Genomic DNA, 16,845 nt, shown 5'->3' with positions numbered 1-16,845 from the left:
AGCGAGTTATGTGACACCCCGCAGCCACTCTATGGCTCACGCGGAATAGCTTCTGAAAGCAAGCTAAACATATGTCCCAGTCAGTGAGTCTTAATGATATGGTGATGCTCCAGAATGGGAACTTATTGGTTATGATGTGCTGAAGAAGGCGAACAGTTATGTATAAAGGGTATAGGGAGATATTGAGGAGGAACAGTTCTTTTCGACATTAAGTATCACTTCAACACGTCGTCTGTTTCTTATACCCCAATCAACAGCGCCAAAAAAACATCCCTGTTTGTCTTATTCACGTATACACACGAACAATAATGCAGTCACCCACTTTCACCCTGCTCACAAGCATCATGGCCACTCTGGCCTCCGCACAATTAAACCAGGCCGACTACAGAACTAGTCTGACTGCCTCAAAGTGTCAGCATGGCAGCAGCGGCCTATTCTGTACAGTAAATGTACAGATATGTTCGCAAGGGACGAAGGGCACCCTTGACGCGGCATCTAATGGAGCCAACGTGACGTCATACGACAGTCTCAAGCAAGGCGATGTCTGCATCCAGACTGTTGCTTGCATCTGAAATGAAGATGCATACCCTTGTCTCCGGACGAATACCGAAGCATCTATTTCATAAGGTAACTGGATTTCCGAGGGATTCATCTCGTTCGTGCTGGGTCATGCTGCCGTTCGATGACTTGCATGTGGATGGCAGTTGGGCACGGTAACTGGAGGGGAGGTTTGGTAGTTTTTTATCGCAGCTTTGCGAGGCATTCTGCGAAGAGTTTTGCCCGGACGATATGAAGAAATATAAATCTAGTTATTTTTCTTCTTCCTAATATCTTACAGGCTACGATCTGTTGTACAATTTGACTTACCAGATGGCATTTTATTACAGTGGTATCACGGAGTCTATAAACTAAATCGATACCACATATAAACTAAGCGATCTCGCTGACGTATCGGCATGCTCTTCAATAGCTGGGTGAGCAACTAGGTAATGGAAGAGCCTGTATGTCTAGAACAAGTGCTGGAACTTGCAGAGCACGAGAAAGTCGCCTAGTAATGTGGTCATAGTTAGGGCTTGGGACGCAAAGCCAGTGACATATTGTATGAACACCCGAATTCGATTTTGACCTAAGTGCCAAATAACAAGATGACTGGTAAATATCATCATTGATGCAATCATTCTATGATGTAGATTCCATCGGAGGCAATGCGGACTGATCCGGCAAAATCATAGAGGCGTCGAAGAGTGTATGTCCAGGTCCGTCTAATACCATCGCCTCCCAAAATCCCTGATCAATTGAGATGCCCCCCAACCAAGACATACTTGAGTCGTTTAACGATGCTCCCGACCCCATTTGAGATTGAACCGTTGTTTGCTCTTGCGAAAACGGCAGGGCTTTGGAGAGGTACCACTGCCGTAACCACCTGGCCCGATAGGCATAGTTGGACCACCTTGAGCTGTTGTCTTCGAATAAGCGCCGCTTTTGGCCAACGATAAGAGCCACATTATCTGCCTCTTCAAACTTGTCTCCCATACGGCGGGATATTTCGGGCAGGTCCAGCTTCTGCCGTGCTAGTACCACATCCCAGTCGTTCGACGTGTCCTCCAATAAGAGACGATGTGATGCCATCATCGTATATGCTAAATCTGCAATTGTGACAAAAGGAAGATATGCAACCGATTCTACCGATACATCTAGCAAAGCATCCGACGCATTTTGCACCGCTTGTAAGCAATGCCAAAGCGCCTCGGTCCTGCTGTATGGCTCTGTTAGAGACACCGCCTCCAAAGGGCTCGCTGCACGTAAGCCTAGGCAAGGCTCATACAGTCTCACAACCAATGTTTGATAGTGGGCCCATAACATTGCTGATTTGATGGTCAATATTTTATGTCATCCAAAAATGGGAATGATGCCATACTCACGTTGCGTCTTGTTTATTATAGGCTCTTCAGACTGTAGAGCGAAAATCTCCTTGCGAATTGACGACAGGACCGCACCGGAATGTTCCCGAAAGATCTGTAAAGGTTCTCCCTCATTTCTGTCGGGACTTGGGAACACAGAACGAATACGGTCTCCAACATTTTGTATCCGGATGAATGCAAGCAGTTGCGCATCAGATGGCAATTCCGAGGCTTCGCGGATGGCCTTGAAGCATCGAGAAAACTGTGACGTAAATTGTATCTGCGAGTATCTTCGCATGGCTATGGGGTTGCTGGAGGAACTCAGTTATATCGCCAGGTAATGGGTAGACAAGGAGCCAGACCTTGACGCGATGAAGTAGCCGCCTAGAAACGCCCTTTGCTCTTCAAGCGTATGCTTTGTTGGCTCGAGCTGCTTGCCTCGACTCAATAGAGCCCACGCATCGGTTTGTAGACCTTTTGGCATCCAGCTTAATGCCCCACCAAGAGTGACCATGTTCATCTCCATTACCAAACCAATTGCCATCTGCATCAGAGAGTTGACATTGATTCCCACTTGCGGATGGACGTCACCCCTATTCCAAGTACTTGTCAGATAAGCATGTTCCTAATGTGGACCATGGCCGTTGTGATACGGGCACGATAGCGAGGACTCGTCCAAGCGCGACGTGAACTCACCAAGCAACGTAGACCATAATGCCTTGGAGTAATTCGATTGTCTTTTCCTTCATAACAACGACATGATTGGCAGCATGTCGTCGAACCCAATCATCGACAGCCTTCTGGACAGCCGCCGTCTGGGGCACGACGGCTTGCATAATACACCAAAACAGGAACCGCTTCTTGTTATGAAGCTCTATGGCTGTGACGTTAGGGGGGATAGGTACGAAAGGGAAGTTGGGAACCATGCGCGTTCGGTAGATGTCTAGGTATTCTTCTGCCTTCGCCACGGAAAGACTGAGTCCAGGTAACAGATAGAAGGTTCTTGAAAGGTCTGCATCTGGTGGTGGAAGCGTGTTGCATTCTTGAGTCTCAGAACTCACGCCGCTTGAAGAGTTGGGAACTGATAATTCACCGAGGCCAGGTATGGTCAAACCGGTGCATGGCATCAGATCCTGACCCTCGCTACCTGGACTTGTTGCAGTCGAATTCGAGCCCTGGGCCCCCTGGACCTGTTGCTGGGATTGAAAGAGGTTGACTAGGCCGTCAATTTTCTTTTCCAGTTCTGTGACCCGACTACGTCTTGATCAGTTGCAAGTCCGGATGTGGTGAAGCGCCAGGCCAGACGCGAAAGACCCTGGGTTTAGTTCGGGGATTCATGTAGATGCCACCCGTTCTTTGACTTACCTAGACTTTCCCCGTTTCTTCCTTGGGACGGGCTCCGGTACGCGACATCGTATATTCAAGCGGGAGCATCTTGGCACACCGTAAGTCTGTTGCAAGTTTTGCTGGTAAGGAAAACACTATGTTGAGAAGAAAATACCTCAAGCAATCGGTTGGTCCGCTGTGACCCGATTCCGGTGGCCATCTACACCTGATTTTTTGCCGTGCGCAATTGGTGCAAGCTCGGGATTTCCTCATGTTCGCAAAGTCGGGGCTCTCGCCGTCGGACATATTGAACCGCAACAACGGAAACAAGGGGATATACGGTCTGTGCTTAACAGGTCACCGAATCTGGGAACATTCGAAAGCTCGTTCAGTAAGGAATTCTCTTCGTGAAAGCTTGTTCGGAGGCTGATGCTGCAAAGAGTCAAACGTGACGAGCGGAACATGTGGAATCATCCGGGGACCGGCGATTTCCTCGAGCTCCGTTAGTTCAAGACTGGTGGTAGATGGTGCAGTATGATTGGCTCTACACGTTCTGGAAAGTGGAAAGCACGGAGTCGGAAGTTTCCAGACTCCCGACACCCGATCCTTAGCGCCAGAATGCCGAGAAGCTCGGATAAAGAAGCATGGATCAACGTGTATGGTGAATGAGACCTCCCACAACACCGATGTCAAAAGTGCGTCCATGTATTTTTTTGCCGATGCACTGACTATTGTGGATGATGCTGATGAATTGCAAAGGTTCCTACAACCCTTGCAGACGAGGCAAGTAACAGTCTTGATCTTAACCACTCTTCACGAACTTTACCCCGTACAGGCCGTGCTGAAATCAACGGAGAAGATGCTAATAGTTCGTGTTGGTAGAAAAGTCCAGCGGGAGCCTCCACTAGTGTTTAGACTTCAATAGAGAACTGGTATTGATTGTACTCAAGAATCTTCTCATTGCAGTTTTGCCGAACTTGTGGCTGTGCTATATTAATTTCTCATTGTGCATTCCGCTTGTATGATGTTTTTCTTTTACACGGTAGCCGCTAGACTGAACCAGCAAGCTTGAACTGACTGTTTCAACCTGATAACCACCCCAACACATACCGACGACAGCACCAGGTAACCCTGATGATCACAAAATCACGGCAAACGGTCAAGATATCAAACCAACCTCTTTGAGGGCTAACATAAAAGCCTTGACCCTGCACTTACCACACCCAGTCGTTTCTTGCAGTTGGTGATTTTGGAGTCGTACGTTGCTCAGTTCCTAGTTTCCTGTTTCGAGGCGGAGATGTGCATCAAACAAAGTTGCTGACATCAAGGCCTGCGCGGTCAGAACTGGTCGATTTGAAGGCAGTAGTGCCAACAAAAGCCATTGCCGTTCGAATCCCTACCCGATGTGGCGTGGCACGGCTCAGCAGATTTCTATACGACATCTTCCTTCAAGCTGTAATCCGGCGAATTGTATACCGAATATAATATGGATATGCATTTCCTATTGCCCTGCTGATATCCGAAGTGCGTCCATTGATGTGTGCTGCATCCAAGCTTCGTAGTTCTTATCATTGGCCGAGCCATTCCGGGACTGAATCAGTCCGACTGACTGCAGCTGGTACAATGTCCAAGGCTTTAATTTTAGTTCTACTAAAAACGTTACCAAGCGCCATCTGCACTTCAAGGTCGCAAACTGACACGCTATGTAGATCTTGGCTGAAAGCATACCTGTTCATTAACGTCCGCAGGATACCGCCGCAGTTGGCGCGACCGGCGGGATTTCTCAATGCATTACACTCGTAATTGATGGCTTGTTTGTTGGTAAAGCTACTTGGAGTAAAAAGAATACGAGCAAACAGCTTCTTTTATCACTTGTGTCTGATCGAAGAGTGACAACTGTCATAACAGTGTTTTTTGAAAAATTTCCTCTATGAGATGTCACCTTCCTCATCGTCCTCTTCTTACTGAAGCTCCCACTGCAGGCCAAAAATAAGCACAAGGCCTGAGAGATTTTCTGCAGAACTTCAAATCTATTGGGTCGTACGTTTCTATTGACACCACGGTGGGGTGGTATTACCAAATATCTATGAAGCAACTGGCGCATCATCCTGTGTTGGTGTATCTTTGCGATGTATTTCGTTTTGTGGGAACTGGTCCAATTCTGAATAATTAAGGGATAGGGCCACAGTCCCGTTCTGAACCCTGTTCCAAAGATCAATGGTTTGCTCATGTTGGCTGATACTTTTATTAGTTTCATTGCCCTCGTCGCGCTTTACTATATACCTTTTTGGCTGCAAGCTGTCAACTTACTTATCAGAGCGGCATCGACCTGCTCGCGTCTCCGGTATCGTTGTCGATAGCGAAAATGTTTTCGGGGGTTTTGGCAAGTTGTTATACGTACAAACTCTAAAGATGAACATATATTCAGCTGAATTGGTATCAAACAAGTCATCTCGGGTACTACGCTCTACAACTCATCACATCATCAGTCAATGTCTCTGTCAACCCAGGCTGAAAATATTAATTATTCAACGAAAACACAAGCACAAGATTCTGGTAAACCTGGGATTCCCCCTCTTTAACACATCTAAAGCGTTAATATCTGCTTCAGAATTGCTTCACTCACCCTAAAGGGAGTGGGTGTTAGTGTGAATGGACAACATACTCCGATAGCTGCCCAGGCCGTTTCCGAGGAGCGTGACATAGCTCCGGCTGCCTCCCCCTGATCCTCGTACAAATTCGGGGCTGCACCATCTTCCTAGCTGTCGCTTGTAATATGTTTCATTCGCGGAATACCTCCGAGCTGCCCCGTGATGTTCCCAACGTAAATCCAACGGTTGTCATTGACGCAGAGCCGTCCGGAATTGTGGAGTTGACGCGGAGGATCTATCCGTATTCGGCCGAAGGCATCCTCGGAGCCTTAATCAGGCCTTCTAGAGCATTTATCTGTTGCCACCGTCATCGGTTGTTTGGCGATATTCAGTTGCCTGTTCTTCGAGTGGAAAGGCGCTAGAAAGAGCAAGCCGAAGAGAGAGACGGACAACAGGAGCCTCGCAACGATATCGTAAATCCACCCTTATACGACGGCGGCGAAAACCCTCTTCTTCATGATGTATTACAATGCGAGCGAGTGTTTTAATACGAAAGGGTTCAGAGGGCCCGTGTTCTCCAATAACGCAATAATTATTACTGCTGCTTCTGGCACAGCCACTACATGCGCACGCTCCTTCTGACATTAATAGTCCGAAAATGCTGCGGTCATCAATACCCAAAACGTCTCGCGCACGCTTCGGATTAACGTCATTCGTCATTCGGAAGCGGCCATTCCACTGACATGCGCATCCAACGACGGCTAAGCCGATCTCCCGCCAACCCCAGCTCTCAACGCTCGGAGATCCCCCACCTTCACAATACCGGTACAGGATAAGCCAGTCCGCGGCCCAGGCATCTTTTGGCTCTTCGAAACGACTCCGCAACCGTTTCATCCGCGAACTTGGTAAATTTGCATGTCCACTCAGCCGAGTGTCGAGTCGGTACGAGTCGTTAAGGTTGATGTACCGATAGGTGGTTGTCATTTCCTGCAGCTCCTCTCTTGGCAGATTTGTCGTCCCAACACAGGGACCTGACACAACGCCACAGCCTTCTCTCTGGCCAGCTCCATTTTACCAGTCCGAAAGAGCGAGGTCTCCACCCAATCCTCAACTTTGCCATTGTTTAGTGTTTCCTCCTTGCTGTTTCTTTTGTGTCCATTTCTAAGCACACTTCGGTATGCCATGCGGCCGAAGAAACGAAACATGTCACGTTTGAGGCACCTGATAGTTCTTATTGGGCGGCTCGGTCATCTCATCTTTCGAGATGTCCAAGCTTCCCTGCTACCCTTGCATATCGCGGCAACTCGCTGAATCTATGTCTGTTTTTTTGGCCTTTCGGTCTCATGATCGGGAGAAGCTTGCCCAGTGCGGAAGGTTATGGGAGAAAAGGTTTGTTCAAGTGGACGGGTCTGTTGGCGTGATTTCGTTCCGAGTAGCTTGCCAATTTGGGATCCTGCAGGTCCAAGGACTTAGCTTAAATATCACAGGATCCTCCTCGATCCCCTCGAATGTAGCTTTCAGAAGTAGTATTTCTGCAACAGCCATCTAGCGTCTTGTTCTGCCCCAGCCGACCCCGCCCAGCACCCGTACGAAGAACCGAGTACATCGAGTCATCAAAATGAAGTTCAGCACTATTGCTATTTACCTTTCCGCCATGGTCGGAGGCTCCGTTGCCGCCACCATTAATGGTACGTATTCTGTTCTGTAAATGAGGATTTGTGCTATGACCCTTACTCACTCTCGTACAGAACGTCAGGCGGCTCCCGCACCGCCAGGCCCAGCACCCCCGACTCCCAAGGTCATTCCTGTTCTAGTCGGCAGCCCGACCCGCGAAAAGTCACTACTATTCTATCCCGAGATCGTGAGAGCGAGTCCCGGCGACATCGTACAGTTCCAATTCTGGCCCAATAACCACACCGTCACCCAGGCCCCCAGCAATGAGGCGCCATGTATGCCACTCCAAGATCAGAATCCGAATGCCGTTCACTCCGGGTTTATTCCTGGTGTCACTGATGGGTCTCCCGTTGGCACTTTCAACGTGCAGGTTGAGAACACTGAGCCGATGCTCATGTACTGCGCCCAGGGAATGCACTGCCAGTTGGGTATGGTTATGATCATCAACCCGTAAGAGACCTTGAGTTTCCCATACGCTGCGAGTTACACTGACAATTGAGCAGTAAGGCAGATGCGGATGTTCAAGCCTACAAGCAGGCCGCCGGAAAATCGCAGGCGAACGTGCCGGCTAAGAACGTTGCTGGTGGCTCCGCTGGCCGGATTCCTTCAAACTTGGCCGTTCCCCCTGTTGTCTAAGCGGAAGATGGTGCATTGTAGTGGGCAACGCATAAAGTTTGTTATAACAATAAAGTGGTGGTTTATATTTTTACCCAATATAACTCACGCGTAGATCACCCAAAGTTGGCTCTCCTACAGCCTCACGAACAGACACAGATGATTAGGGAGGTGGCAATGCTGTTGCGAATTTTTGGCTTAGACGTTTGAGCTTGTCTGCTCGGAGTTTTGGTTGGCTACAACTTTGGGGTATGTGCGTCGAGCCATACTACTTGCCGATGCGTCTCTCCTCAGGCTGGGACGCACTCAAACTCTGTATTTAAAGCTTTACAAACTTGTTCATCCTACGGCCCCATCCCGCCATCTTTTCCGTGGGTGGCTCAAAGTGATTAATGGGCCGGCAATAGGAAACTTTAATCCGACTGGTCGCCCATGAGCTTTCAAATGCTTCACGTTGATACGTAATTCAAGGCAATCAAAGCAGATTTTGTTTCTGGCAATGAAACAAATTTGAATCACCTCAACTGCCTCGATTCAAATGCAAATCTTCATTACGAAATGTCGATAGCGGCACAGTTGCGACGTTGGAGATATTTATTAGGATATATCATAAGAGTTGCCCACGCTGGTGACGTCGTAACGCCATAGCAGTATATGTATATGGGGATGAGGGTGATTTTGAGGGCATCAGGTTAGTAATCAGCTGTTCTTGAAGTACTCGATTGCTCACTCCCAGGTGATGCTACAAGTCCCAGCCTATCGAGTGCCTTTGGATAACAGTACAGGCGTTAGGGAGAAGCAGCCAGCAAAAGAAACATTTTCTGTATCCATCTTTATAAGCAATTCATGTTCAGCACGATCTTGGATGAAGGTGGAGGAAACACAGTCGGCCTCAGCGCACTGTCTTCCACCCGGACTCAACGAGATAAGTCGTCAGAATTTAAGAAGCGAGAATATTGGCTTCTTCCGAAGTCAATGCATCTCTTGCTATGTATACTTGGCGGCGAGATCCGATCATCTGTTCACAGAAGCATTATTCCGATTCGCCAGCTAAGACACGCGCTTTCAGGCAGTGGATCATGGGCTGTCACTACTTTTGATTTCCTATGTTTATTCTGTGTGATCACTTTTTAGGTTTCATATCCAGTGAACGATGGGATTTTAGCTTCTGTGTTCTTAAGAAAGCTTTGCCTGATACTCGCATGTTTGCATCCCTCATAACTGATACCCTCAAACAGTTGAAGGCCTACTTAATAACGAGAAAGTTTGTTCATCAATTATCAGGACTAGGGCCTAGTTAAGATGGCGGTTGTAGCGCGACTCGAAAGACAAGGAAGAATAGAACGGTACGGTTGTCTACGGGGACTCACGGTGCAAACCGTCGGAAATACTATCATAACCAAGGTTCTGTGAACCTGGGATTGACCGGACACCATCACGGCGACGGGTCCACAAGATATGCCGTCAACCGGCGGCCATACGAACGTTTATGGATGTGGGGCGATCTTCGGCCTGGGACATTCATCATCACCTTTGGTTTCTCCGCGTCTAGTTGCAAGGTAGTCTTAACAAACCGATTAGGATCGCCAATTTACGCACACATATTGATAAGTCCTACGATCAGGGCAGATTTTGCGTTCCAATGAAGTTCAGACCAATCTTCAAGACGTGCCGTATTGCTTGATTTGAGTCAGTATGCCTTGAAGTATCAGTTGCTTTCGTCTGTGCCTCGACTCGCTTGACATAAACGAGATGTCAACGTGCAGGACGGTAATAGGGATCGCTAGCCGCAAGCTCCGCTTACCGATACATGCAGGCCGGACCGAGAAGTTGTGCCCACGCACTACACTCGTCTGGGACATATCGTTGTTTGTGCCTGGGAAATGGTTTCGTGTCAAGATGTCTATTAACGAGTCCTCAAAGCCATATGATTCGCCCTAATAATAAACCCGCTACCCACAGGCAGTCAAAGAAGCCGAGTGTCCTCAAGGGCCTAATCCCCATGCTATAGCGCGTGATTTGCGGAGTTGCCACAGCCTCTGTGCCGTGACAGACGACAAACTTCGGTTCTGAGAGGCATCATTGTATAACCGTCGCTGTCTGCTAGCACTTCACATTGTATCTTCGCTGAAGGAAGGCTTGAATGTCTTACCACATCTGGTGTCCCATCACCGTCTCTCGCCCTAGTATAGATTCTTCCTCTTCAAAATGAACACACAACTTTTATTGGCCATCACAGCTTTTGCAGTACTCGCTCAACTCGCGATCACCTTTCTTCGATGGCTTCGATCTCCCTTACGGTCGGTGCTGGGGCCATTATTGGGGCGCTTTACAAACCCTTGGTACTTACATCGAGTCAAACAGGGCAGCCTTGAGTACGTCAATTCGCAGCTTCATGAGGAACATAGTAGAATTAAGATGACCCGTAAACTAAAAGTTTCAATGGTACTGAGTTTTTCTAAGGCCTAGTCATCCGGTACGGTCCGAATTGATAATTACAGCATTAACGACACGGAATCATCAAAAATTATCTATGGCCATGGAACGCAGTTTCCAAAGTCAGACTGGTATGCCGCATGGCAACCCGGTGAGAAGATGTGGAATATCTTTGCGGATCGGGATATTAAAAACCACGCCTATAATAGGCGGTTCTATTCCAAGGCCTATTCAATGACTTCTCTCATTCATTACGAGCCTTTTGTGGACGAGTGCGGGGCGCTCTTCTCCTAACGACTTCGAGAGTTCTCGAAGACTACAACTGCAGCTGACCTTAGTCATTAGTTCCAGTACTTTACGTGCGATGCCATCGCAATGATGACATACGGAAAGCGTCTCGAATTTTGTATCGAGGAGAAGATGTCGATAATTTCATTGAGGCCTTCGACACGAGCCCCATATACTCCAGCTTGGGCGGCATTTTCCCTCTCTTGAACAAGTATGTGCTGCTAGTCTCAAGCAAGCTTGGCAATCGTCATGGAGGGAATGTTGCAATATACGTCATGGCCTTCACTCAAAAGCTTATTGATCACGAATGAACTTCTCTGAAGTCAGTCATGGAGATAAAGGGCTAAGCAGACGTTGCGGTTGCTGGGGAAAGCTTCCTCTTGCCCAAGCACTCTGGCAACCCCAAAAAGTTCACAAACTACCACATTATTACAGGCTGCGCTAACAACATCTTTGCTGGGTCTGACCCTACTGGTGTCAGTTTATCGTCTGTTCTTTATAACTTGCTCAAACCTAGGATAGTATCGCGAAGCTATGAAAGGAGATTGAGGACTTCACAAACAGTGTTAAGCTTTCGGAAACACCTACATTTAAGGAAAGACAACAAATGCCTAACCTCCAAGCCGTCATCAAAGAGGCTCTGCGTGTTCATCCGGCCGTAGGATTGCTAACGGAACGGGTTGTGCCTGAAGGCGGAGCTAGTATTGCTGGAAGATTCTTTCCTGGGGGGGTGAGATTCAGGTTTGCCTGCTTAACTCTACTTCTGATAGCTAAAGCTATTTGCTCTCTTTGCAGTCTGTCGTTGGCATCAATGCCTGGGTCCAGCACAGGAACCAAACATTGTTCGAAGATGATGCTGACTACTTTCGCCCCGATCGATGGTTAATCAATGACGACAACAAGATTTCCGTCATGAACCGAAATTGGATACCCGTACGTCAAGCCAGTCTTTCGCTGTACCTATGTTTTTAGTCTACTTACTTACTCGACGTCCTCCAAGTTTGACGTGGGGTCACGAACCTGTTTAGGTAAAAATACATCCATTCTGGAAATATCGAAGCTCATCCCTAGAATTTTTCGCGACTTTGACTTCAGGCTTTGCGGCCCTGCTGGAGCACCAGGCGGATCGTGAAAAGCTCGTACCTTTTGGTTTTTGAAGCCCCAGAATCTTCATGTCACAGTTGAACCCAGAAAAAAGGGCTAGGAAAGGGCTCCGAATGACTTGGATCTGATCTTTCGCGATTTTCGCTACATCTTGTTACGAGCACTGCTGCAATGTTGGCCGCTGATCAAATTCTTCTCTTCTCTTCAAAAGGTCAGTAAAACTGTTTACAGCGAGTATGTAGTATTTATGGGTATGCTTTGTGAACCAGACCCTTCTGGGAACGCATATAGTCGCACCGAATAGCTGTAGCTGAAGCCTTACTATGCAGAAATGTCTTATATTCTTTCAAGTGAAACCCTCATTACCGTGTGTGTAATGTTTTTGCGTGGAGTTCAGTTATCTAGTTTCTTCAAAGACAGATATATGTAAGCCTACAAGCAATAATTCTCCCTTTTCTTTGCTCCCGCCTGAAAACGACGTGGGAAGTCCCTATAGATCGGGCATCATTTTTCAGCTTGGCAGCTGCTTAGTTAAAATAAAGGTTTACCCAAACTGTAGCGTTCGTGAATTCAATGTCGTTGATAAAATCTCAGTAAAGAGCCATAAATATCGCATTTCAAACACACTTGAGCCAGGCTCCTATTATCAGTTTGGACAGCCAGCTTCCAAGTATTGGAGCTGACTTTCGGGGGTTATTGTAGCTTTCTCTGCCTGGTCTCTCGTAATATAGAAGTTTAAAACAATAGATAATATTAATGAAATCAACGAGTGATCAATTGCTCTTCTTAAAGTCATCAACTGCTGCGGCTCTGAGACAAGACTGTCAATTGTATGCAGACCGCTGAGTAGCAAGATCTTTCAATCAGACAAGTGATGGGCAGGCGTTGACTAAAGACTAGGTACGCACATCTTGCCCCCTCCTCCCGGGGTCTCCGGACGTGGTTCCATTTTTAGGTTCGGCGAATGACGGGTTCGTCGGCGCAACCACGTCGAGAGATCCGAGCTGGCAACACCGGTGGATATCGCATTGTCTAGACCGCCCCAAGGATTTTGAATCCTGATAAAAACTAGCGTAGTTTCAATGAATAAGGAGGTGTGTGATTGGACACGCCCAGCGCTAGTAAAATTTCACACCTTCAGAATGTACATTCAAACGGCCAACTATACCAGTCTGAACTCTGCGGCTTGGAAGGCTAACTTCCGCCAACCTTGAAGCCCACTACGGGGCTAATCTGTTGTCTTAGACGCCGAATTCCCGTCGTCCGCCCCAAATCGGGAACAGGGGTTCGGTCAGGTTGGGATCGAGGATTTCTTTCGCCTCAACGATGATGATGATGATGATGATGACATTTGGAGTGATACAGGCTGCATGCCTTATAGTCGCGTGGCGAAGTGCATTGATTCACTTTTCCAGCGTGCCAGGCCACGAGGTCAAGTGGCACTAGCACGCCAACTCGTTTCTTTTTGTGTAAGCCACGACTCTGGATCGACTCAGTGTCTTCAAACTCTGCACATGATTGGCTATCGCAATATCGGAAAGTTGCTTGCTTTCCGTACACGCGTGGCCATTAAACTGAGACATTTTACCAAGCCGTGGCAGGCTTGATGAATCAGAGACATTGGGGCCAGTCAGATGAGGAGAGACAATTTGGAGGTTTGTCTGATTCGTCGATCTCGCTGATTATTAACGCTTTGGCGCCCAATGGGGTAGCCGGATCGCAGCCTCCCTTCTCTCCCTGCGTTCCGCTCAACAAGTGTCAACATTCTCGCGTCTCCCTCCTCTCGGGTTTTCCTTTTTTGAGATGACAGGCGTACGGAAAAGCCGGTGAGGGCTTCGGCCTTGGTGTTTATAAAAGAACCACTTGAATCTGTTAATGACAGATACAGTTGATAGACTTCGCGCACTGACTCCATTACCGAGTCTCGTGTGGGAACGAACTTCCTTCTGACAACAAGTTTTCGTCCATGTTTACGGGCTCCTATATCCTCCTTGTCAGGTAACACGCATGATCATATTGTTCTCTCCCGCATAGCCGGGATATCTGAATCAATCAAAGTGCTAACAAAGTCAGACGAGCCAGGATTCGCTTCCCGGGACGAAGTCCAGCAAATTAAATTGCATAATCTGAACTTGTTTGCTTCTGGTGTACACCGCTGTGTAACATTGCCTTTGTCCGCTTTGGCATTCTCAGCTGGTTCCAGGCTGTTCTACACTGAGACGCTTGAGGCGTGTTCCGGGGCTCGGACGTTCGAAGCCCTTCCGCAGTCCCATCTACCAACGCGTGCAGAGGTGCCCGATCCAACCTGCCACTGGAAAAGTTACTTGGGGAACATTTTTTGCGCAGCATCCCGTTGCGATTTGCGTTTCAAGTGAGGAGCTTAGCTTGAGGCATTGCCACCTGGTGGAAAGGCCTTTGTGTTCCCGTCGTCTGCGTCTCTCTACCCTCCACGAAAACTTGAGACATCTTACTCCTTCGTGCGACATCGCTTTTTGGCAGGTTCTTCAAGGTCTTATTAGGGAGGCAAGCCTCCTGTTGTATTCCTCGGAATTTCTTGAGCTTTAGGCTTCATTCATCATTATGGTCCTTGTAAACGCTCAAGACCCCACGCCCGGGGCTGCGTCCTCGGGTCGTACCGTACTGCCGGATTATGTTACCACTCCAAATGCAGTTTTTGGCGACGAAGGAGTCCAATGGAGATATGGAAGGGCGCCAGACTACACAAAGACGCGCAAGGTTTGGAGGGAGGGTAAGTCATTTCGGGGGCTAGACTATGATCTGCGTTGTTCTGGTGTACTGACGACTGATTAGGCAAAAAAATGAGCCATAAGGCTGGTAGTCTTGAAGAGATCGTGGAAAACCTCGTAAAAAATTGGGAAGTAGAGGCTTCATTCAAGACAAAGCTCGATGACTGGCGGACTGTCGACCATGCCAAGTACACATTCTCCGTCAACGGCGGGCCGCCACAGACGGGTGAGCACATGCTCAAGGTGGGCACTTATAATGCTGTCATTACACCCAACGAGTACTACAGCCCTGATTACTCCGACTTCGCGTCAAGCCACAAGACTTTCAAAAGAATGATGCCCACCTTCGCTTGGGAGGTACTTGAAGTCTACAGCGGCCCACCCTGTGTGGCTTTTAGGTGGCGTCATTGGGGAGTTATGAAGAACGACTACGTCGGATTCAATGAGTAAGTCTTAACTACGATAAAAAAAAGTCCGCCCTTGTAATGTTTGTCAATACTGGAAACTGATATTGGCGTTCCTCTCTGCAGCAAAGGAGACAAGGTCACGGCTAAGGCTCATGGCGGGCCCATTGATATTGAGGGTGTGACAATCGCAAGGGTAGATGATCAACTTCGTTTGCAGGCTGTAGACACGTGGTTCGATTCACTGCAGATGTTCCGCCAGATTGCCCCGGATGGAGTAGTCAGTAAGGAGGCCAAAGTTGACAACCGCGGGCCGGAAGCCAGATTCGACGAGGCAGTGGCGTACGACGTCAAGCTATCACCCGAGGAAATAAGTAAACTGCATAGCAACGTCGCAAATGGTCAAAGGTCGGGAGGATGCCCCGTAATGATGAACAAGGAGTAGACTTGCAGCTTCCTTGAGAGAGAAACACAGCTGGCTATGTAACATTCACTTGTCTATCTGATCAACGTTATAATGGAATAATTACCAGCAATAATCAAGACAAAGCAGGTATTGGGCATAGATTGCATTAAAACGCAACTGATTTGCGTTTGTAAGATTTCCAGATGGTGGAGGGGAAGACACTCGAACTTTGGCTGGTGCTGTTGTGTTTCTGCGGGTTATCATGGAGTCTTTGCAACTAAAGTACCTTAGTGTTCTGCTACTCAACATGCGAGTCATATTTGAAGAGTTTAGCGGCGTTGACTGATGCTATCGTGGCCGCTGAAATCAGGGAGGCTACAGTCCCAAGCATCAAGAGGCGAATGATTTTCCAATGAAGCTTTGTATTCATTACAGGTATTGACTAACACTCTTCTCACTCTCTATTCTATACTTCCAACCTATCTCGCCACTTGCTGGGCTATTTTCCGTGCGACTGCTATGATAGTGATTTGCCAGGGATGGCACGTGCAGTCTGTTGCAGGTTTTCGTTATCGGATCTATTGTGCCAAGACGGTCGGCGCCTTAGCTCCCCTAATTACCTGTCTACCGCCGACAAACCATCATCCAGTGTCGGCGTATCTTCCGAATCGTGTGCGATGCGGCTTATCACGGAAGATTCGGACACTCGAGTGATGCCCGATAGACCAAGAAGGCCTCTGAACAGCGATCTGTTGCGGCGGGCAGGCGGCATGTTGAATAACAATCCATCTTGGGAGTTTTTAACTCATTAATTCCCAGTCTTTTCGATGAACATCAGTGGCGCATACTGTGTAGCGCTGAAGTATATTGTGCGTGCCAAGACTTTTGCGATTCAAGACTGGCGATGAGATCGACATCAATAAACCACTCAAAATTTTAAGGTGGTTGTCTAAACTCGATTGCAACATTAAGAGCCTGATCGATGACTGCGTTATAAGTGCAGTAACAGCCATACCATAGTAAAAAAATACCTCAGGTTGAAATTAAGTAGAGTTTCCTGTATTATTAAGGCTTAAATTAGGTAATATATTGCTATTATCCCTATGGAGGTTATTATTTTCACTACTTTCCCCTTTCTCTAGGCTAAATAAGCTTTATTTCCCTTTACTTCTATCTATATTATTATTTCTTATTAAATTACTATAAATAATTACTATAATTACTTATACTTCTATAATAAATAACTAGTAAAGCAAAAAAGGGCTTTTTATTAATATAAAAGGCTTTATTATTATTCAACTAATTACCTTAGCCTCTATTACTAATAAATAAAAGAACCTATTATATTAGTTA

At 47.5% G+C, this 16,845-nt stretch overlaps 4 protein-coding genes across 4 annotated transcripts; all 4 read left to right on the top strand.

Moving 5' to 3' along the window:
* Positions 1-7,436: 7,436 nt before the first annotated feature.
* Positions 7,437-8,128, top strand: ColSpa_05339 (extracellular serine-rich protein; the record flags this gene model as incomplete). The annotated part of the gene is made up of 3 exons (XM_049271551.1): positions 7,437-7,506; positions 7,567-7,942; positions 7,996-8,128. The coding sequence occupies 3 exons, from the start codon at positions 7,437-7,439 to the stop codon at positions 8,126-8,128; spliced, it is 579 nt and encodes a 192-aa protein (XP_049127508.1).
* Positions 8,129-10,315: 2,187 nt separating this feature from the next.
* On the top strand, positions 10,316-10,837 carry ColSpa_05338 (cytochrome P450 monooxygenase gsfF; the record flags this gene model as incomplete). The annotated part of the gene is made up of 2 exons (XM_049271550.1): positions 10,316-10,552; positions 10,577-10,837. 2 exons carry the CDS (start codon positions 10,316-10,318, stop codon positions 10,835-10,837), a joined length of 498 nt encoding a protein of 165 aa, XP_049127507.1.
* A 601-nt stretch (positions 10,838-11,438) lies between these two features.
* Positions 11,439-11,988, top strand: ColSpa_05337 (pisatin demethylase; the record flags this gene model as incomplete). Its single annotated transcript, XM_049271549.1, has 3 exons — positions 11,439-11,561; positions 11,627-11,764; positions 11,860-11,988. The coding sequence occupies 3 exons, from the start codon at positions 11,439-11,441 to the stop codon at positions 11,986-11,988; spliced, it is 390 nt and encodes a 129-aa protein (XP_049127506.1).
* Positions 11,989-14,515: 2,527 nt separating this feature from the next.
* ColSpa_05336 (pathogen-related protein) lies at positions 14,516-15,531 on the top strand (the record flags this gene model as incomplete). Its single annotated transcript, XM_049271548.1, has 3 exons — positions 14,516-14,684; positions 14,747-15,128; positions 15,213-15,531. The coding sequence occupies 3 exons, from the start codon at positions 14,516-14,518 to the stop codon at positions 15,529-15,531; spliced, it is 870 nt and encodes a 289-aa protein (XP_049127505.1).
* Positions 15,532-16,845: the final 1,314 nt, after the last annotated feature.

This window comes from Colletotrichum spaethianum (assembly GCF_022836535.1).
Source record: "Colletotrichum spaethianum MAFF 239500 DNA, contig12, whole genome shotgun sequence".
Taxonomy (NCBI): domain Eukaryota; kingdom Fungi; phylum Ascomycota; class Sordariomycetes; order Glomerellales; family Glomerellaceae; genus Colletotrichum; species Colletotrichum spaethianum.
Note: the sequence above shows the minus strand (reverse complement) of the source record. Positions and strands in the feature narration are given on the sequence as shown.